The 21,339-nt window shown below is 39.3% G+C and overlaps 5 protein-coding genes across 5 annotated transcripts; 1 reads left to right on the top strand and 4 right to left on the bottom strand.

The window, feature by feature from the left end:
- Positions 1-8,719: 8,719 nt before the first annotated feature.
- Positions 8,720-11,153, top strand: LOC133728431 (uncharacterized). The gene is made up of 2 exons (XM_062155847.1): positions 8,720-9,676; positions 9,965-11,153. Exons 1-2 carry the CDS (start codon positions 8,734-8,736, stop codon positions 11,014-11,016), a joined length of 1,995 nt encoding a protein of 664 aa, XP_062011831.1. The 5' UTR covers positions 8,720-8,733; the 3' UTR covers positions 11,017-11,153.
- Positions 11,154-12,215: 1,062 nt separating this feature from the next.
- LOC133731029 (uncharacterized) lies at positions 12,216-15,376 on the bottom strand. The gene is made up of 5 exons (XM_062158506.1): positions 14,953-15,376; positions 13,420-14,717; positions 12,858-13,044; positions 12,526-12,753; positions 12,216-12,455 (listed from the first exon to the last, which is right to left on the bottom strand). Exons 1-5 carry the CDS (start codon positions 14,965-14,967, stop codon positions 12,216-12,218), a joined length of 1,968 nt encoding a protein of 655 aa, XP_062014490.1. The 5' UTR covers positions 14,968-15,376.
- A 2-nt stretch (positions 15,377-15,378) lies between these two features.
- On the bottom strand, positions 15,379-17,148 carry LOC133731028 (uncharacterized). The gene is made up of 2 exons (XM_062158505.1): positions 17,115-17,148; positions 15,379-16,605 (listed from the first exon to the last, which is right to left on the bottom strand). The coding sequence occupies exon 2, from the start codon at positions 16,579-16,581 to the stop codon at positions 15,379-15,381; it is 1,203 nt and encodes a 400-aa protein (XP_062014489.1). The 5' UTR covers positions 16,582-16,605; positions 17,115-17,148.
- A 1,069-nt stretch (positions 17,149-18,217) lies between these two features.
- Positions 18,218-20,158, bottom strand: LOC133734138 (uncharacterized). Its single transcript, XM_062161774.1, has 5 exons — positions 19,680-20,158; positions 19,202-19,388; positions 18,887-19,114; positions 18,566-18,798; positions 18,218-18,482 (listed from the first exon to the last, which is right to left on the bottom strand). Exons 1-5 carry the CDS (start codon positions 20,150-20,152, stop codon positions 18,317-18,319), a joined length of 1,287 nt encoding a protein of 428 aa, XP_062017758.1. The 5' UTR covers positions 20,153-20,158; the 3' UTR covers positions 18,218-18,316.
- A 47-nt stretch (positions 20,159-20,205) lies between these two features.
- LOC133731027 (uncharacterized) lies at positions 20,206-21,339 on the bottom strand. Its single transcript, XM_062158504.1, has 3 exons — positions 21,210-21,339; positions 20,306-21,001; positions 20,206-20,235 (listed from the first exon to the last, which is right to left on the bottom strand). The coding sequence occupies exons 1-3, from the start codon at positions 21,276-21,278 to the stop codon at positions 20,206-20,208; spliced, it is 795 nt and encodes a 264-aa protein (XP_062014488.1). The 5' UTR covers positions 21,279-21,339.

Below are 21,339 nucleotides of genomic sequence, written 5' to 3'. Positions count from 1 at the left end.
ACTGCATTATTATGATGAAATACTTTGATTCTCAACACCCTCAAGCCTTGACCATTAATAAAATCATAGAATACAAAGGGAGGATTCCTTTTCAAAAAAAAAGAGGGAGGACATGCATAGTGTCAAAACCCCAAATTACAATAACCATCAAGAGAACGCCTCGAAATAATATCATCAGGATTCTCTACTAAATCTATGTATTCCAGCAAGCACTAATTAACAAAGAGTGCTCGATTGACATCTCCATTTGCTTTACATTTGAGGTGACATAACGAACCGACACTGCTCACGCGGAGCCATATATAGCACAAAGATACTAACTTTCCCATTATGTTGCCACCGGAAAATAAATCCGATGACACTTAATTTCATCCTACCACTAGAGAGTTGCGACCATTTGACGAAATAAGGAACTCGCCGCTTACCTAAGGCAACAAAGGTACACAAATTGTTGAAACCGAGATAGAGCCCACCTTGTTCTACCCGAAAAAGATAGCGACTTATTAAAGGCACGAAGCCACTTAAAATTAAAAAGCAAGAACAAAATAACTAAACATAAAACAAATATAGCCTAGGGTTAAAACCCAGGCCCAACCACCAAGCCCAAGTAGAAGGATCGAGTTGGCCATGAGAAAACAATAGTGGATTGTCATAAGCTTTAGTACATACTAGTTGCTAAGCCCCGCGTTGCTGCGGGGTAGATCCTGCAACATCCAGGGGTAATATCGTCCTATCACTATTCACTGAACAGTAATAAACAGTGCTTTGGAGTTTGCCTTTGAGTATAGAGTATTCCACTATGTAGCCACAAAAAAAAAAAAAAACAAATCCATTGACACTAAGTTTTATTCTGTCACTGGGAGGTTGCAACTATTTGACAAAGTAAAGAATTCGCCACCTAATTAGGGCACACAAGGTATGTATTCTGCGACAGAGTTCACATTGCCCTACCACAACTCAGTAGAGGCTTATTGTCGACTTAAAGCCACATAATACTAAAAGTAAAAACCAAAATAAATAAAAACAGTAAACACTTTAGCCTAATTTGGCCCCAAAGTATGAGGTCAGGTCCACAAACTATCTAACATATTGTTGAGAAAATAGCCATTGGGCCAGCCCACCCCTTTGGTATCGCAGTAGCCGCCGCCACTACTGTAGTTGTCAAGCAACCATCGCCGGCGAACAATTACTAACAACGCCCACTCAACCCAATCTGGAGCATTTCTGTCCAACCATATCCATCGACGCTTTTCCATCTCCGAACTAGATCAAATCTGTAACCAGATCCAAATCTGGCAGCCATGGCAGTACAATCTGATCCCACCTACCTCAATCTCCCAGCTCGAAACAATCTCTCCAAGCCGTTAGTGAAACCCTCAATACCATGAATCGATCCTGAACATAGCAAACAGACCCTGAACACCAGACCAAACCAATAATGCAGTGAACTGATAGTGGCCCATCCGACGATGACATTTAAGGGTTGCGCCACCAGATGGACAGAGGGGAGAAGTTGATTTCCTCAGGCACGTGTAGCGGTGTAGGCGCGTTCCAAATTTCTAGTTTTTTTTTTTTTTTTTTGGTATAAACTCATTAGGGAGCTTTATTTACTTAATCTCTATATTCTATCTTGTCTAAAAATAAAATCTCTATATTCTATCAGAGACCGACCAGATTTTTGAACTACCTAAAGGAGTTTGCATAACTGAAAGAAAAAAAAAGGAGCTTGTACAAAGCAAAACAATAAAGGCTTGCCTCTGAGGTCAAATTTTATTATCAACCCACATTGCATTTTCCGAGCCTCAAGTTCCTCAATGTCCATATTTATATCATCCGGAAAACAACTCGATATGGAGACTTTTCTTATCCATGCTCCTCTAGACTTCAAGATCTGAGTATCGATGAACAATAGGAGAAGACGTGGTGAAATTCAACATCATTGCGCCTCAGCTTAGAACATTTAAAATAAAAAAATAAGGAAGTGCAGTGAAACTGAAATTGAAAGTGAAGATGAAGAATTGAAGTATATATTAGTTACGTGGTAATTTAAGGAATTGAAAGGTAGAAGGCTAGAGCTACAAAATGATTAAGGTTAAGATTTTTTTTTTTTCTTGAAAATAATTTATCATTGATAGAAGCAAAATGATGATTTAGAAGATATAGGTTATAGAATTTACCTCTGATAAATCGTTGATTCGACGAGTAGTTTAGAAACATAATCTGATTCTTTGGTCTTAGCAACATTTTCCTATACAATGCCCCAAAAGATTTGGCAATTCCCTTTATGAAATCAGCAGATCTTGGTCCATGGAGTCCCAAGAAGGTAAGAGATTGCCTCCACGATCAGTGCCTGCTGCTCCTGGCAAAACCTATCTAACTGAATAAAGAATTGGGAAGTATATAAGATATGTGCACAAATGAATCTGACTTGTCTTGAGGTCGTTTTTATAGACGAATTGAGAGGATTCTAGAACCAGTGGTTTTGGAAGTAAAAAAGGGTGTCCTATATACTTTGAATTGGTTGATAAATTAAAAACAAAGGGTGATATTGGTTTTGACACATTCATGTATTTATTTCTTTAACAAGAAATAAAGATTTCATAGGATAAGAGAAAGCATCTCCGAGCTTCTCGGAGCGACTTTGGATTCAAAACTTAGGTTTTGACTGGCGGCGGCGTTATTCCTTTAGGTAAGGTGGCGTTTGTGGAGCGGCGAGGTACGACAGCTGGGCGCAGCGATCCTCAGCGTTGATCGTGGGTTGCAGCGAGAGGTTTCTGATTGGAGGCCTCTCTGACCGTGTTTTTTCTGGGTTCGAGTCAGCCCTTGAGCGTCCTACTGCGTAGGCGGCAATTGTTCTTTGATCTCCATCGGATCTAGCAGCTGAGGGTCATTCTGGGTGGCTGGTTTCGACAGGTTTGGAGGAGGTGGGTCGAGGGCAACTTCGATCTCCCTGGTTTTGGCCGCTGTGCAAGTGATCAGAATTTGCAGAGCTGCGTCGTTGGGTCGCCGGAGGCAGCATCGAGTTGCTGGTTGGTTTACAGGTGCTCGGATTGTAGAGCGTCTGTTTTGTAATATCTGCATGATTGATTTGCTGGTGGTTCTATTTTGGTGTTGCACCGGTCTGGAAAGGCCACTGATGCTGTGGCGAGGAAGGCTGCTGGAGGTCTGGTCGGCGGCAGCGGCAGCAATGGTGGCATGGCAGAGAATGGCCTATGCCTTTGCTAGGGTTGCTCATGTTTGGGCTTGGACTGTTGGGCCTGGGCTCCAATATGGGTTTCTTGGGCCAAATCAATGGGCTTTAGAGGAGGGTGTCTTACCACCCTCATTTATCACTTAGTGATGAGGGTGGGCCTGGCCTAAGAGGTGGACCTTCTTGGGTAGTTGGGTCATGCAATGGTCCAGGACCAATCGCTGCCAGATCAAGACTGCTACGGGAGTTGGTAATTATCTGGAATAAGATTAGCGCAAGCCTTTGTGAGTTTGGATAAGCTTCTATGAGTCTTCTATGACGTTTCTAGTTTCTTGCTTGTACCACAATTGCGTGATTGGCAAGGGAGGGCTACTTGAATGATTTCCTTTCTGTAGAGGACGAGGTTTATTCATTCTTAGATAGGCTTGCTTAAAAGCGAGTGTCCCAGAGATTTAATGATCTGCTTTAGCTTAGATAGGTTTGTTCGGATTTTCTTGCCGAATTTTGCTTATGTAAGTTATGGTACACTTTAGCCTTTGGATGTTGATCTAATGAATTCAATTTCTATTTCAAAAAAAAAAAAAATAGAGATTTCATTATAGGGTGATTCTACTTGGACCTCCTAATTTGTTCTTTGGATCTCCCATCCCAATTTTTTTCAACAAACTTCCTATTTTGTCCTTGTTTGTATTTTACTTTTTTAAAATTTTTTTTTTTTTTGATACCTCCTATTATATATGATACGTGCAGTTCCTTTGAACATCAATTTTTTTTATCTTTGTCCGGTAAGGAACTATATACATAGAGAGGAGAGGAAGGATTAATATATGACCACACTACCAACTTTAAAGTCTAAACTCTATACATGGCGTGGAGGGCCATTGACATGTTCGTCAAAAGGGATAAATACAGGCATACAGCAGAGTATTTAATTGAGAACTACAAGTGCAATTGTGTTGGAGTACAGAAGAAGGGCCAAGCTGGAGGCTACGTTCTCAACCCAAAAACCCACAAAAATTTCTTGGTTCTTGCATAATTTAAAACCACCTGCACATCTCAAGTGATGTAATCTGCTCTTTACTCATCGTACTTTTTCTCTTTAATTTCTCATGGCTACGGAATTATGAAGTGCATCACAAATTTTGAATAAAAAAAATAAAAAATAAAAAATAAAAACTCTATGATTCATATTTGTCAATTGGCTAAGACCAATTGCGAAGGAAGAGAGTGTTTTTAGAATAATGACTCTTGCGTATCAATGATATTCATTCTATATATTCAGTTTTTTTTTTAATTATAAAAGAGGGTTAAAATAGGGATTAAATTTTGACAAAAATTTAGATAGGTCCAAATAGCAAATTAAGAGGTCTGAATAGAACTACCCTTCATTATATCAGAAAGTCAGAACGGCACATACAATATATCTCTATGTACTTATACTTAGTTTTGATAGATTCATGTATTTAAATCAAATTTAGCATTAATTAGTATTTGCTAAAAATTCCAATCCTTCTTGAGGATCATTTTCTCTTTCTGGCAAGTAGGTTACCTTAATTGTGCTTGGCTGCTGATATGTTCAGGAAATTCATTCACTATAAATTTTGCCAAATATTGAAAACATTATGAAACAAACATAAATAAGAAGTAATTTATTGTATTTCCAAAAAAATAATATCATATTATAGAAAGCAATAATATACGGGGTTGAACAATCCTTTTTCTGCCTCTCAGTCTCTCTCTAGGGTTTCGATAAAAGTCCCCCTTCTCCGTCCGGCGGCGTGCCCTAGGGGCTCTGTCGTCGGACGGGATGTGTTGTTCCGCCTACGATGGTGGAGGTAGTGGTGTCCTCATGTGTAGGGGGTTCGACCTGGGCCGCCACGAATTGAGGAAGGTGGAGGAGGAGCTCATGGTCACTGTTGGGCGAAGATCTAGTTCTGGTCGGTGTGGTTGGTTGCTGAGGACGCCGTCGCTGGGTTTTGGCATCGGTTGGGTCGGGTTCTGGGTTGCTGCGAGGGTGGTGTCGAAGGGTTCTTGGCGGATCTGGGTTGGCATTATCGTTGTTTCCAGATCCGATCTCGAGATGGAGGATGGCTGGGCTGGTGGCGACGGGGTTGACAGGCGGCGACGGGTGGCGTCTTTGCAGGTGGTGCTGCGACAGGTGCTGCGCCTTCTCGGCGGGGCTGTACCAGAGCTGGGTTGGGCTTGGCATGTTGGCTGGGCTCTCCTTGCTTCTAGGGCTTGGGCTTGGGCCCTCTACTTGGGCTCAAACCAGGCTACTGTTTTCTTTATAGTTTTTATTCTTTTATGTTGTTTAGTTTTATTGCGAGTAATAAGTCTCTGCATATGTTGTGTAGAGCTAGTCGGGCCTTTTGCCTGTGGGTGCACTCAAAGTACCTTGTCTGCTCTAGGTAGGCGGCGAGTTCCTTGCTTCGTCAAATGGTCGCTACCTCCTAGTGGCAGGGTGAGACTAAGTGTCACTGGATATATTTTTCAGTGGCAACATGGTGGGAAAGCTGTGATTATGGAAATTATGCTATGCTGTATTCAAGTTGCAGATCGAGTTATCTTTCCGTTGTGTCACCGCTGCGAAGCAAATAGAGCCGTCTGGAGCGCGTTCTTTGCTAGTATGTGCCTGTTGGAATACAAGTGTTTAGTAGAGTTTCATGATATTATTTCAGGATGTACTCTAAGTGCCTATTGTAATCAGGGGTTTAGGCTCAATGTCCCCCCCTTGTATTCGACTGTTTCATTAATCAAAGCTTGAGGGCAGCTGCACCAGCCCTTTATTCAAAAAAAAAAATATACGGGGTTGAAAATGATTGTTGACCTTAATTAAGACCTAAGATTTGATTCCTTAATCCTATATGGTATGCCATGTCATATCCACATCATTGTTGTTATCCACGTCATCATGTGCAAAAGTCAATCATATCCATTTTTGATCCAATGAGTATTATTTATTCTACTTGATTATTATTATTATTTTCTTTACTAAAATATTTTTTCACAATATATATTAGCCATAAACGCACAACCAAAACAACAATAGAATTAAGCTTTTTTTAACACTTCTCACTAAGAAGAGCTGCCGCTATTTTTCTTATAAACCCCAGCTGGCGTTTTTCAATACGTTGCTCGTTCGGCAATGGCTAGCAGCGGTATCGACTTTGGTCGCGCTGCTGTGGCTACTGCCGAATGGGTGATTTTTTTTTTTTTTAACTTTAATTTTATTTTTTAAGAATAAGAGATTAAGCTATATTAGATTCTCGGAGGCAGACAATGTAAGGAACATGTCCCACCCTCAAACCCGAAGGCAAAATGTCTGCCCCACTCTAGGAACCCACCACCCTTCCCCCTATTCAATTTATTAATAATAAAGAAAAGATACAAAGTCCAAAAGAGGTACAAAGATGTCAATGAAAGAAAAGAGAAAGGGAACTTCCCCCTCATGTACAATTTTAAAAGAAAGAAACAGCCACGAAATTAAAAAGCTAGCACCCAAAATATGCCAAATTTTTCCTTGCAGCTTCTTGAAGTTGATCATGTAGCTAACCTTGCGCACAACTTCCTAAAATAAAAGCCTCTTCACAAGGCGTGAGCAATAGCAACAAACCAACATCTTGGTGGAGGGGTGGCCAGTGTGCACTGTTTTCAGGCGGTGAGGACTAGTTTCGGTTCCAGAGGAGGCGATGGCGGGGCTTCATCGTTTGACTGCTGGTGGCTTGGTTCCTCCATAGCTGGTTTCGGGTCTGAACCTCGTAGTGGTGTTGCTAGGTTGTGATGATACCTTGAATGCAGGGTGACGATGGCGCACAAGCGATGGACGACGGTGGCTTGGCCGCGGGGCTAGTGCGCATCTCTTCATGGGTTGAGGAGATTGGTTCTAGGTTGGGCAGCAGGTGAGCCTTGGCTGGCTTTCCTTTAGGCCTTTCGGGCTGCTATTAGATATATTTTTCGTACTAAATAAATCTCTACTTTTGGGAGCTATGCACTGTGGTGTTTTGTTTTTCCATGCCTATTTTACTATGTCTTGTGGCATTAGCTTATATGCTCGCTTTTTTAGTGAACACTGTTTGTTTAATGAGTGGTCTATACTTATGTATTACCATAGTACCACCACAACTTCTTGTTTGTCTATTAATGGTAGCAGAAGATATGTAATGGCGATTTTGGCTTGCGATTAATATATGATCCATGACCTCATTAAAAAAAAAAAACAACAATAGAATTACTAAGCAAGTTTTTATTATTATTATTATTATTATTATTTGGCTTTCTCTTTGGGAATGAGAATTTGATTGGACTACATGGATATCCACTACAAATCATCTATCACATGGATCAACTTGAATTATATATTCACACACACATACATAGACTGTTTGAGTACTAAAAACAAAAAAACAAAAATCTTGCATAGATCTCAACGCTTAAGGATACTATAATTTTTTATGTTTTATTTTTTAATGACATAAGAATATCAAAATTGTGATCGAAGGATTAAAACTAAGGGAAATGATGGAAAAGGTCACTTTAGATAGTGAAATGATAATAAGGTCACCTAGTTTTCCACTTGATAAGAAGGTCCATTGTAAATTGTTATTAATATTAGTTTAGTCCTTATGAATAATGAGGTCAAGTTAAAAAAGGTCAGTTTTTAATTTTTATCATTCCGATTCTGCCCCTAAGGTAACAAACCTTTATAACCTTCCATTTCAAAATCGGGGAGCTCAAATTTTCTCTCTCCTTTGATCAGAAAGCTTCCGATTCGATTTGATCGGAGATCTCTTTCCGAGATTTTTTCTTCGCCGCTCTCTCCGTCGGAAGCTTCCGATTTCTCTTTGTGCCTCTGCGACGATCTGAAAGTGGTTTTGGAGCTTCCTCAGCTCTTTTCTCTTTTTCTGGATCTCTGGCTTCGTCGGTGTTCGTCTTGATCACGTTATTGTGTTCTTCTTCTTCGTTGACTCAGTGCTTAGTTACAGTCTCTCTATTTCTTCCTCTCTCTGGTTTTCTCTGATTTGATCGGTAAGCCATCTCTCTGTGAATTTGTTCGTTTTGGATTTTGCAGTGTATTTTTGTTGTTTGTGTTAAATTGTTGAATTGTTCGTTTTGGATTACTGTTTTCTTCTCCTTCGTCGGACTCAGTGCTATGTTGAATTGTTGATGATGTTTTGTGCTATTGCTGTACTATATTTGTTCTATACTGTGATTTTTTTATCAGTGACATGGCCAGTTACATTTTTAATACTGCTGTTTTGTTCAGGAATTATCATTTATTTTGCGAGTATGAGGTTGTTCTTCTGTTCAGGCATTAACAGTTACTTTGGCAGTGACTTGTTTGTGTTGATTCTTTTGATTTCCTTAGTAGTGACATGGATAGTGATTTGTTTTATTCTTGTGCAGTTGTTATGGATACTAGCTATGTTGTCAAGTTTATTTATTCTGGTGAAGCAGCGACAGTTCCATTGTTGCATAATTGGTCGTTTGTTGACCTATGCAATTCCATACGCTCTCATTTTCCTGATTTGATTCAAGGCAATTTCATGTTGAGGTACATTATTCCTCCGGATTCTACTTCATGTTTTCTAGAGAGTGAAGTTGATATGAGAATGATTTTTAGGAATTTGGTTCGTTACAATTCTGATTTTGTTGAAGTGTTTGTGACTGATTTGCCTTCTATTAGTGAAAGTGTGGTGAGTAACACAGTGTGTGAGGATTCTAGTACCATGCTTGAGGAGAATGATTATTTGGGGTGTTATAGGGCAGAGGCACCGAAGAGTTATATGACGAAAGGTTGGGAGAGTTATATTCATTCTGAAGGCCAAAAGTTTGAGGGTGGGGTTGTTGAGTTTAGGGATAAGCTGCGTAAGTATGCTATAGAAATTGGCTTTTCATATGAGTTTGTTAGAAATGACAAGGTTCGTGTTATTGCTCAGTGTTCTAAGAAACATTCTCAAGGCTGCAATTGGCTGGTGAAGGCTTATTTATGTAGGGCTAATGGTTTCTTTATGATTAAAAGGTTGGTTAATGTTCACACTTGTCATGGTGTGATTCGTTTGCAGAAGAGTAAGATGATGGGATCCAAGGTTGTCAAGTCTATTGTGCTTGATAAGATTCGTGCCAATCCAAACAAAAAGCCAATTGATATAGCTGATGAGATCAAGAGTGATTATGGTTTGGATGTTGCTTATCGTACAGTTTGGTATGGTACGGAGTTGGCAAAAACAGCCCTACATGGTGATGAAGCTGAGTCTTATGCTCAGCTACTTTGGTTCAGTGAGTCTGTTATGAAGTCAAACCCCGACTCTAGGATAGTGGTTGAGTTTCATCGAGAAACACACAGGTTTCAGCGTATGTTTGTGAGCTATGGTGCATGGATGAAGGGTTTTCAATCTTGTAGACCTATTCTTTTCATTGATGCTACATTCATCACCAACAAGTACAAGGGGCAGATTATTGCTGCATCGGCAAAGGATGCCAATCAAGGTTGAATCTCCTTCATTACTTGTAGTTTTTTATTTTTCTTGTTTTCTATTTGCTGCCATGTCTTGTTTTTTTTTTTTGTAATGTAAGTGACATGGTTAGTTACATAGCTACTGACATGGTCACTTACATGTTCATTGACAGTTACATGTCCAATGACCTAAATGTTCTGTGATTTGAATGACATGTCTCTGGCCATGTCACTGTCAAGTAATATGCAGTTATGTCAGCGACATGGTCAGTGACATTAACAGTTACATGACAGTGACATCATTTTGTTTTTCTGTTCAGGCTTGTATCCAGTTGCTTATGCTATTGTGGATTCTGAAAATGAGAGTAATTGGAGTTTTTTTCTTGAGGTTTTGGCTGAAGAGTTTGCAAAACACCCTATGAGGAGGGTGACATTCATTTCTGATCGTCATGTTGGGCTTGTTAGTGCTTTCCCTAGAGTGTTTCCTAATAATCCACATGGGTTTTGTTTTAGACACCTGATGTCTAACCTTTCTGACAAATTTCCAGCTGGATCTTACCTCAAGGATCGGATTCCTTACTTGTTTATGTGTTGTGCTTATTCTCGCACACCGGAGATGTATGAGTTCAACATGGAAATCTTGAGGAGTGAAGGCGGGGACATAGTTGCTCAATTTCTGGAGGATCTTCCCAAGGAGAACTGGTGTATGGCTTACTTTAATGGTGAAAGATTTGGTGAAATGACAAATAACTTGGCTGAGTCTTTCAATAATTGGGTGTTGCCTTTGAAGAGTCTTCCTATTCTTGATATTAATGATGGCATTAGAGTGAAGTCCATGGCTTCAATTGCTGCTCGGAAGCAGGATGCTCATGAATGGTTTTCTGAGTTGTGCCCAGTGATTGAAAAGAAGCTGAAGGACAATTTGGAAGTCGGAAGGCATTGGAGAGTGAGCAGGTCTGATACCTATGTGTATGAAGTTCACTGCCAGAAGTACAATAGCATGGTAAATTTGGAAAGTCGGTTTTGTTCGTGTGGAGAATGGCAGCTGTATGGCTTCCCATGTTCCCATGCACTTGTAGTGATCCAACAACATGGTTCTTCCCCGTATTTGTATGTCAATGAGCTGTACAAGGTGGATAAATATCGAGAAACTTATTCTTTCCCAATTAATCCTCTTCCCTCTATTTCGAAGCAAGTGCATGATTTTGGTAGAGATGCTGTGATCTTGCAGCCGCCTTTGACTAGAAGACCACCGGGAAGGCCTAGAAAGAAGAGGTTCAGAAAAAGGAGCGAGAAAACCAGGGTGATCAAGTGTGGTAGGTGTGGAAAATGTGATGGTCACAACAGAAAGAGTTGTACAGCTCCGATATAGGTTCAATTCTGCCTACATGCCTTTAACAGTGACATGGCAAGTGACATAGCAAGTGACTCCAATACAGTTTGAATATTTGTTTTGATTTTTCATTTTTTTCAATAAATGATAAGAAGTGCTTGTAAGGTGCTTACTCATTGGATTTTTTTTTTTTTGACTATGAGACAGTTTTTCTGCTTTCTTCTTTTATAAATCCTTCAGTATTCTTTGTGTCTACAGGTTTTAATAGTTACATGTACAGTGACATAACCATTTGTAAACTAATTGATTTGTCCATTGACATTAGTTTTTAGTTATCTTGTCGGTGACTTGTTCTATGACTTGTAGTTGGATTACTGCATATAGATTTGGTCATTGGCAGCGGAACGCTGCCGTTGCGGTGCAGCGGCACGCTGCAAATATTAATGAAAATTAAAAAATGAAGTAGCTACAACAACTTTGGTTTATTAATTGGCAGCGGAACGCTGCCGTTGCGGTGCAGCGGCACGCTGCAAACTGAAATAGGAATATCATTTTGGCTGTGACTTCTCTAGTGACTTATAGTTTTAATGTTTTTTGTCCAGTTACATATTCAGCTACATGTTTAGTTACATGTTCAGTTACATGGTCAGTTACATATATTGCAAGTTACATGGTCAGTTACATGGTCAGCTACATTATCAGTGACTTGGTCAGTTACTTGAGTTTTACAGTAACTTGCCTAGTGACTTGGCCACTGACATTCAGTTTTCTTTTTACTTGGCCAGTGACTTAAGCAGTTACATAATGGGCAGTAGTGAATTTAACAATGACACTTTCAATTATATGCGTTCTTCATATTTACATAGTCAGTGACTTGCCCTATGAATTCAGAAGATGCATTAAACTTGAATAAAAAGATCCATACAAGTATATTTGCTGAACTAAACAAACAAATTTCTGAAATTCTGAACTAAACAAACAAATTTCTAAAATTCTTAATTTGCTGAGTTCCAGCTCTGCTTATGTTCTGCAAATTTTTTGAATATTTGAGCTTTGAACTTCATCATCTGAGCTTTGGTGACTTTGTTTGGCAGCTTCTCCTCTTTTGCCATTCTGTCCATGTAATACATTACAAAAGCTCCGCAATCTAATCTGTTGACAATTAAAAATTTCAAGTTAATGATTTTGACCAAACTTAGTAACAGTAAAGTTATCATTTTAAATTTTTGAATATAGACTTACGATTTTTGGTCTTGTTGGGGGCAGATTCTGGCATGGTTCAAAGGGATCCTTCCACCATCATAATTTTCCTTTATCCAGCTTATTGTTCTTATTTCGTCATCGCTCAAAATACTTTCAACCATCTTTAATTTTGTGTGAGTGCTTTGACTCTTGTCAAATTTCATTCGGCAGCCTTGCTGCAGCATATCATCTGCTTGATCTTTCACTGCTCTCATCCACAGCTCGACCATTTCAACCTGTAGTTTTTAACAGATTAGTGAGTGATAGTTACATGGTAAGTTACATGGTCAGTAAGAAGTTTCTTACCAATTTTTTTATACTTTTAAAGCACTCCCCTGTTCCTGCTCTTCTTGGTTTCATTGAATCAAAATGCAGCCATTGCGGTATGTCCTTGTCAAAGACCAAGAGCGTGTGGTGAAATTCTTCATTATGGGTAATTGGGAAGAAAAGCATGCTGCATTTTCCCATGTTTTGGAACAGCGGCTCACACAAGTATTGATGGAGGTTTCTCACAGTTAAATGTATTGTCGAATACTATTTAGAAAAAGAAAGAAAGAAATACATAGAACGAGTTATAAATAAACAAAGAATGAGAGATAAGGATTCAATGTTTATGAGAAAGTGCTCGTCATACTTACCCAACACATGCTATGCATAAAAGCAGATCTTCCCAAACTTTGTGAACTTTCGTTTTGCAGTTCATCCTTCAACATTTCCCCATAGCAATCAATCCAGTTGTTTGCTATTGATTGATCGCTTATGAGCATTTTGACATCTGCCCTTGTGATTTCGCTTCCAGGCTCTTTTCCCTCCCAGAATAATACGCTGCATAACATAGAACGTTGTTAGTCCTGTGACTTAGCCAGTTACTTTTCACTTGCCAATGATCTGGACAGTGACTTGGCCAGCTACATGGCAATTGCCATGATCTGGACAGTGAGTTGATCAGTGACTTAGCCAGCTACATGGCAATTGCCATGATCTGGACAGTGACTAGGCCAGCTACATGGCAATTGCCATGATCTGGACAGTGACTTGGCCAGCTACATGGCAATTGCCATGATTTGGACAGTGACTTGACCAGTGACTAGGCCAGCTACATGGCAATTGCCATGATCTGGACAGTGACTTGTCCAGTGACTCAGACAGCTACATGGCAAGTTAAGTCACTATCTTGTGAGCTGTAACATGAAACATTACCTTTGTTCTGCCTTGTTCCAGTACTTCTCTAGTTTGCTTTTAGTTGGGCTGTCAAGTAGGTTGTACAGTTGTCGTTTTTGCCAATCTATCACTTCAATTTCGTTTTTTTCTGTTTGTTCCTCGTCATCCACATTAATCGTCAAATCATGTATCACTTCCTCCTGTGGCTTCTGTTCAGCTGTCTGTCCTTTTTTCTTTTCCTGTGCTGTGATTCTGGTCATTTTCGCCCTCTGCCTTTGCTCTTTCACCTCGTCCCACCAGAAAATATGATGTGTTTTTTGTACTCTCTCCTTTCTCTTCGTCCTAACCACATAAGAATAGAGGCCAATAGATTCTGAGTCCTGCCCTGATATCTCCTCTAAAATTGGCTTGATGAACTCAGCTCTTGTCATCTGTTCTGTAGGAGGAATGTAATTGACTGGTTCGACGTCAAAAACAGGCTGAACCTCTGGTGATATAATGATCTGATACTTGTTTGGCTCTGCTTGCATATCTTCCAAACTGACTTTTCTTGGAGGTGGAGTTTGAAACACGCCCGGAGGTGGAAACACAAACAATGCATTAACCCAAGCAGTGTTCGGTGTACAAGCATCTTCCGTCATTCTCAATTTAACCTCAGGAGAGGTTGGTGAATGAATCTGTGCAGCTGCTTGGGCAAGGCATTGAAGTGGTGACTGATGTCCTTGGTCGGTTGAGTGAGGTGCTGCAGATGCCATCTCAGATGCGCTTGCTGTGGAGCAGGCAGGTTGTGATTGAGTTCCCTGACTACCACCTTGAGATTTTGTGTTTTTGGAGTGCTTGCTGTCAGTTGGCTTGTCCTGAGGGGCCTTTGGTTTTGGCGGAGGGAAACTAGGTGGTGGGGGAGGAGGAGTTGAGTCGTTGTCATCACCTGGACGTGCTATTGGCGACTCAAACTTCTCAGTTAGTGCCATCACTATGCCCTCCAAGTGCTTCACTCTGTTAATTAGTGAGGCTTTCTCAATTTTCAGCACCTCATTTTCCAATAACACATCCTCATTCTCTTCATTTATTCTGCCAATTTCCTTGTCCTTCTCCTCAACTTCTTTTTTCAAAGCACTTAGCTCTTCTTCCTTTCCCTCCAGCTTTCTCTGTAATTCCTTCTTCTCTTCATTGTTCTTCCCTATCTCTGTCTCCATCTTCTCATCCTTAATGTTTCCACTGGTTCTATTTTCAACAATATCTTCTTGCCCATCATTCTCTTTTTCTTTACTTTCTGTGTCTGTATTAGACTCAGAATCTTCTTCCTCTGCATCTTCTTTAACTTTATCAAAGATTTTCTGAAACAAAATTACAAAAGTTGTCAGTGACATAAGCAGTGACAGAAAAAAAACAACAACACAATCATAGACATGCAAAGATACATGCACTGTGACATGAAAATATAACAATAACATGACCAGTGACATAGTCAATGACTTGGTCAGTGACCTGACCAAGACCAGGTCACTGAGCAAGTGACAAGACCCAGTGACAAGACCATTGACCTAGTTTATCTACATCAAATTAACATACCTTCAACTTTCCCATGGTGTTGAAATCCCCTTTTTTTTCTATCAGGGTCTTTAACTGCCACTTTCTTATTCCGTGTTTTTCGGTTTCTCTTCCAGAGATTGGCGGCACTACTCCTGTCTTGTGGCAAAACCAATACTGTTTGGAAAATAAAAAATAAAAATAGAAAACTAGTTAGTTATTTTTCAAACAGCTGCTTACCCATATGAATATCACAAACATAACCAATGACATATGCAAATACAACAGTGACATTGTCAGTGACAAAAACTTGACAGTAACATTAACAGTGACCTAGCCAGTTACCTGTCCAGTGACCTTAACAGTGACATGACACTGATCTAGTTTTTGTACTTACAACAGCATACGACAGCAAAATGATGCATAAACAAATTTTTAACAAGTTACGGGAATTTACCATCACCAATATCACGCAACCTGCCATGTTTTGGGATTCTTTTGCCTTTCGTTTAATTGATTTTTAAGGAAGTCGCCAACTTCCTTTGCCCAGCTATATTTTCCCAGACTTTCCACCTCTTCACATACTCTTATATAGTCCCAAGATATTGTTCCTCCAGAGTTTGGGAACAGGAGTTTGATGAAAAGGTTCAAGAGTACTAATACGGCAACATTTCTGTCCCGTTTCGTTTTTTCATCCCCTGTTTCTGGAGTTTCTGCCAATGCCTTCTTCAAAGCTTCCTCTGCAGCCGCCTTGTTGATCCTCTGCTTTTTGTCAAAGTATTTAGTCACGAACTCAGATTTGTATGCCCCTTCTTTGGTCTTTGGTACTGATAACCCGGATGCCGGCACTCCTAAAATCATAGATATATCACTTGTTGACATTCTGAATTTCCTGTTCCCAAACACAAAAAGGTCTGTGTCACTGTTGTATGCTTGTAGCAGAAGTGTGATTAAATCATCTGATTTCTTTGCATCCTTTTCTTTAATTGAACCTCCATGGAATGCATCTATCAGCGTTGCAAAGGGTGTTTTCTGCAGCAGCTCTAAAGTACCTTCAGTCAGGTTATTTTTGTTTTCTGCAATTGTTTTCAGAAAAGCAAGCATTGTGCAGCGATACTGCACATAACCCTCTTTTACATATCTTTTCCTTTTCCCTGGGACTTTTTCCTCTTCATCATCCTTTGTATCTTCTTCCTCGTCAGTTTCTTCCTTCTTCTTTGTACTCTCTTTTTTGGTCTTCCTTTTATCCATTTTCTTCTTCTTCTTTGCACGAACTTCTTCTTCATCTTCATTTTCTTCCCTTTTTCTTCTTTTCTCCTTTTTAATCTCATTCTTCTTCTTACTGCGGACTTGTTCTTCATTAGATTGTTCTTCATCTTCAGTTCCTTCCGGTTTTCTTCTTTTCTGCTTTCCAGTTTTCTTCTTTTTATCCTTCTTCGTCTTGTTACGCCGGACTTGTTCTTCATCAGATTCTTCTTCATCTCCAGTTGTTCCTTCCTCATCTTCACTTGATTCTTCTTCATCTTCAGTTTTCTGCTTTCGCTTTTTTCTCTCTTTCAGTTTCTTCCATTTTATCACTTTCAACTTTTCTGCAATTGTTTCTTCTGGACTTTGTCCTTCAGATTGTTCTTCTCCAGATTCCTTACTTTGTTTTCTTTTTAGTTGGTCCATTCCTCGAACTTTTTTAAAAAAATCCTGTAAACAGTTAAGAAAATTAGAATTCAATAGTTATTTTTGACAGTTACTTAACCAGTGACATATTTATGCACATGTTTATGATAGTGACATGACCAGTTACATGACCAGTTACATGACCAGTTACATGACCAGTTACATGACCATAGCCAGTGACTAGTGCAGCGACATGGGCAGTGACAAAGACATTGAACAATGACAAAATGCTGAAATTTTCTCGCATCATCCCACATGTAATTCAAACAAAACTAACATGGAAATTCATTTTGTCATCAAATTCCACATGTAATTCAAACAGAAATCATCATTTGCTCTCATTAGATTCCGCATGTAATTTAAACAAGTCTCACCATTTTCTCATCAGATTCCACATGTAATTCAAACAAATGTCGCATGCAAATTCATTTTCTGATGAGACTCCACATGTAATTGAAATATGTCTTTTCTAATTCAAACAAAACGCAAGCTATTCAAATCGAAATTATATGAAAGAAGGAGGAGGAAGTTACCGGTAAATTTTCGGTAAATTTGTAGAACCCTAGAATTTGGGGTTTAGTCGGTGAATCACTCTTGCTTACCCATCGTTTACGGTGGAGGAAAGCAGTCGTTGTCCGCTGTTTTAGCCGGAGAGAAAATCTTTGAGCAGTTTCTCTGAGTTTAGGGCAAAAATCGTATAAAGTTTCTCTGAGTTTTGAAATTGTGAAAATGAACCAAGAGAAATAGTCGCGCTCGGGTTAGATAACTGCCACTGGCAGTTTACTTGTAGTTGAATGGTTAGATAGGTAATTTCAAACATAGAAAGTGACATAAGCAGTGACTTTAATTTTTACAGGTACTTGTACTTGTTCTATTTATTGGCTCATGACATTAGTTTTTAAAGTTACTTGGCCAGTGACTTGGCCAGTTACTTTATAGGGTACATAAGGACATGAATTTTTTTTACAGTTACTTGCTTTATGTATTGGTTCATGACATTAGCTTTTACAGATTTTTAATTGAAACTTAAACTTTGTTTGTTGTTGTGCAGCGGAACGCTGCAGTTGCGGTGCAGCGGCACGCTGCATTTAAAAATAAAAAGATCAGTTTGGTAATGTCTTGTCTTTTGCTAGTGAGTGACTTTGTCAGTTACTTTGCCAGTGACTTGGCCAGTTACTTTATAGGGTGCATAAGGACATGAATTTTTTTACAGTTACTTTGCCAGTGACTTGGCCAGTTACTTTATAGGCTACATAAGGACATGAATTTTTTTACAGTTACTTGCTTTATGTATTGGCTCATGACATTACCTTTTACAATTATTTTTGCCAAATCATGGCTGATTACTTGTTCAGTGTCTTGCTATAAGATCTGTAGACTTATTGATTGACTCGTTTAGTGTCTAGGCTAGTTACTTGGGCAGTTACGTTGTCAGTGACTTTGCCAGTTACTTGAGACGTACAGTGACTTGACCAGTGACTTGGTCTATGACATACAGGTTGCCATTTCCAGTGACATTCAGTGTCTCTGTAACTTAGCCAGTTACTTACTTTAAAAGGTACCTAAGTACATGAATTCGTTTCAGAAGATCATATCAAACAAACTTTTATATACTGAAGCAATATCTGCAAGAAAATATTAAAAAATTGAAATTCCGATTGAACAAATGAATGGATATATATGATGAATCAATTCGAAAAAACTATATAACCTATCCTATTCCCTAAACAAATTTCTACGATTCTTCATGTGTTGAGTTCCAGCTGTGCCTACTTTCTGCAAATGACTTTACAACATGAGCTCTAAACTTCAAAATATCATCCTTTGTGAGCTTCTTTGGAACTCTCCCTTTTTTCGAAATTGTCTCCATTGTGTACATTACAAAAAGTCCGCAATCCAATCTGTTCATCATATAAAAATTGAAGTAAATGAATTTGAACTTTATAATGATTATATTGACATTTTTAAAGAGCTGTGTACTTACGAATCTTCTCCTTGCTGAGGGCTGTCTTTGAGTTCTGTCACTGCCATTTTTGTTTTATAGTTATTCTTGATCCACTTTATGCTTTCTCTCTCGGTTTCAGTCAATGGAACTTCCATCATTTTCAGTTCTTCTTCTGAACTGTTCTTTTCATCAAATTTCATTCTGCATCCCTGTTCCAGCATGTCATCGGCTTGTTCTTTTACTGCTGTCATCCAAAGTTCTACCATGTCAACCTGCATTTCCAACATCGCAACATAATCAATAATATGCTTTCTGCTTAAATTAAATATATGAAATTAGTATGACGAAAGTGTTCCATACCATTTTTTGTACATTTTTAAAGGATTTTCCAGTTGATGATTTTTTCGGTCTTTTTGAATCACAGTGGTACCAGTTCTTTAATTCCTTGTCAAAAATGAGCAGTGTATGATGAAATCCTGATTCATGTGAGATTGGGAACAATATATAGTTGGATCTTGCCAGATTCTGGAACAGTGGTTCGCATAGGTACAGATGTACATAATACACCGTCAAATTTTCTGCAGAATTCTGTTTGTAAGAAAAAAAGAAGACAAGTTATTATCAATTAAGAATCATTTGCTTTGATTGTAGATTGATAATCGTTCCACTACTTACCCAGCACAAGGGATTCATAAAAGTTGGGACATCCAATCCTTGTGATTCTTTCTCCAACAGCTGATCAGTCAAGAGAATTCCATAACATTCGATGCAATTGCTTGCTATCGGTTCGTCCATGATCATGTCTTTTAAATCCTGTCTTGAAACTTGTGCTCCATACTGTCTTCCATCCCAGAAGTATACTCTGCAAAGAATGAATAGTGTAAGTAACATAGATAGTGATGTCGTTTATTTAACAATCACATGTCCAATGACTTGGCCTGGCCAGTGACTTCCACAGTTACATGGACAGTGACTTGGCCAGCGATTTACTTGGCCAGTTACTTTGTCAGTTACATGGACAGTGACTTGGCCAGTGACAATAAGTTTAAAATAGAACTTTCGTCTTGGCCAGTTACTTTGATAGTTACATAAACAGTTACTTGGCCAGTGACAATAAGTTTAAAATAGAATTTTGACTTAATTAAAGTATTACCCTGATGGTGCATTTTGCCAGTATTTCTGGACTCTCCTCTTGGTGTCCTGGTCCATAAATTTGTATACTTTGCTCTCCTCCCAGTCTACGACCTCAGGAGGTAGCTGCTTCTCTTCTTGCTCTTTATTGATTTGTGCATTTTCTGTAGCGTCCATCTGTCTTATTGCTTCCCGAACATCCTCTGGTACATCGTCCAATTTCTGTTGTGCTACCATCTGTTCTAGCCTTTTACGTTCAGCATCTGGCAGTGAGGCCTTCATCTCCTTTTCTTTTTCTTCTTTTTCTTTCTTTTCAGCCTCTTTCAATCTCTGTTCAATCTCCTTTGCTTTCTTCTTTCGTTTTGCTTTCACATCCCCCCACCAGTAAATGTTGTCCTTTTTCTGTATTCTTCTCCTATTCTTTAATCTCACAACGTAAGAGTAGAGACCCATTGATGATACAGTTTCACCAGAATGTTGCTCTGTAAGGCGCATTGTTAACTCTCCTGTTTTGTTCTCCTCTGGTGTCTTCTCCTCTTTCTCTGGGCTCAACGTACAAAGTGGAAGGCCACGCGCAGCTACAGGACTTTTTACTATCTGAAACATGTCAGCTTGTTTTTCCATTTCTTCGACTGTGAGCATGCAGACTGTGGGGCTCTGGAACAGTGAGTTCTTTTGCGATGGAGTTGTCGATTGAGTTTCTTCTTGCACTGTGCAGTGAGGTGGAGATTGAGCTGCTGCTGCTGCTGCACATTCTTCGACTGTGCAGATGCCATGGGACTGAGCTTCCTCAACAGTCGATTGATCTTTATTTTCTGCGTTTTCAGCAGCCTTAGATGCAGCTCCATTTGATTCATTTTTTTCTTCTGCAGAGGTAGGTGGTGGGGAGCTGTGCTGCTGAGCTGCTGTTGAGGTGTGAGTCTTTTGGCTCAACATTTGCTCCAATTCCTTCAATTTTATCTCTAACTCCTTCACCGATGATGCAAGGCAGAAATTGTCGGTCACAAGTGTAGCATTTCGTTCCTCCAGATTCATCATTTCCTCCGTGATTTTCCTCAGTTCCTGTTCCTTTTCGTTCAGTTTTGTCTTCAAATTATCTTTCTCCACAGTGATATATCTTATCTCCTCCTCCTTTTTCTGAAGCTCTTTCTCCCACTTGTTTTTTTCTGAAGTTGTTTCCTGTTCAGCCACCTCAACTTGTAGGTTATCTTCTTTGTTTTCACAATTCTGATCATCAGTTCCTTTTTCCTCTCTTTCCGGAACTGTCTTTGCTTCATCTGATCTATTCTCCTCTTCCTCGGATTCTGATTCCTCTCTATCCTCCTTCAGGTTTTCAAAGATTTTCTGAAAGAAACATATTCAATATGTCAGTGACATGCTATGTGACATGAGCAATGACATGTTTACAACAGTTATGAAGGCCAGTGACATGAAGTGTGAATTGGCCATTGACATGCAGTGTGATAGTGACTTAATCGGTGACTTTTAACCAAGATAGTTACTTGGCCAGTTACGTGGCCAGTGACAACTACTTTGACAGAGAAGAAAATACCTCTAGTTTTTTCAAGCTGTTAAAACTTGTCCAATTCTGTATCAGCTTCTGGATGTCCCATTTTCTCATCCCATGATCTTCGTTCTCCCTTCCAGATATTGGGTTGATTTTTCCAGTCTTTTGACAGAAC

The sequence above is a fragment of the Rosa rugosa genome, chromosome 2 (genome assembly GCF_958449725.1).
Source record: "Rosa rugosa chromosome 2, drRosRugo1.1, whole genome shotgun sequence".
Classification (NCBI taxonomy): domain Eukaryota; kingdom Viridiplantae; phylum Streptophyta; class Magnoliopsida; order Rosales; family Rosaceae; genus Rosa; species Rosa rugosa.
Note: the sequence above shows the minus strand (reverse complement) of the source record. Positions and strands in the feature narration are given on the sequence as shown.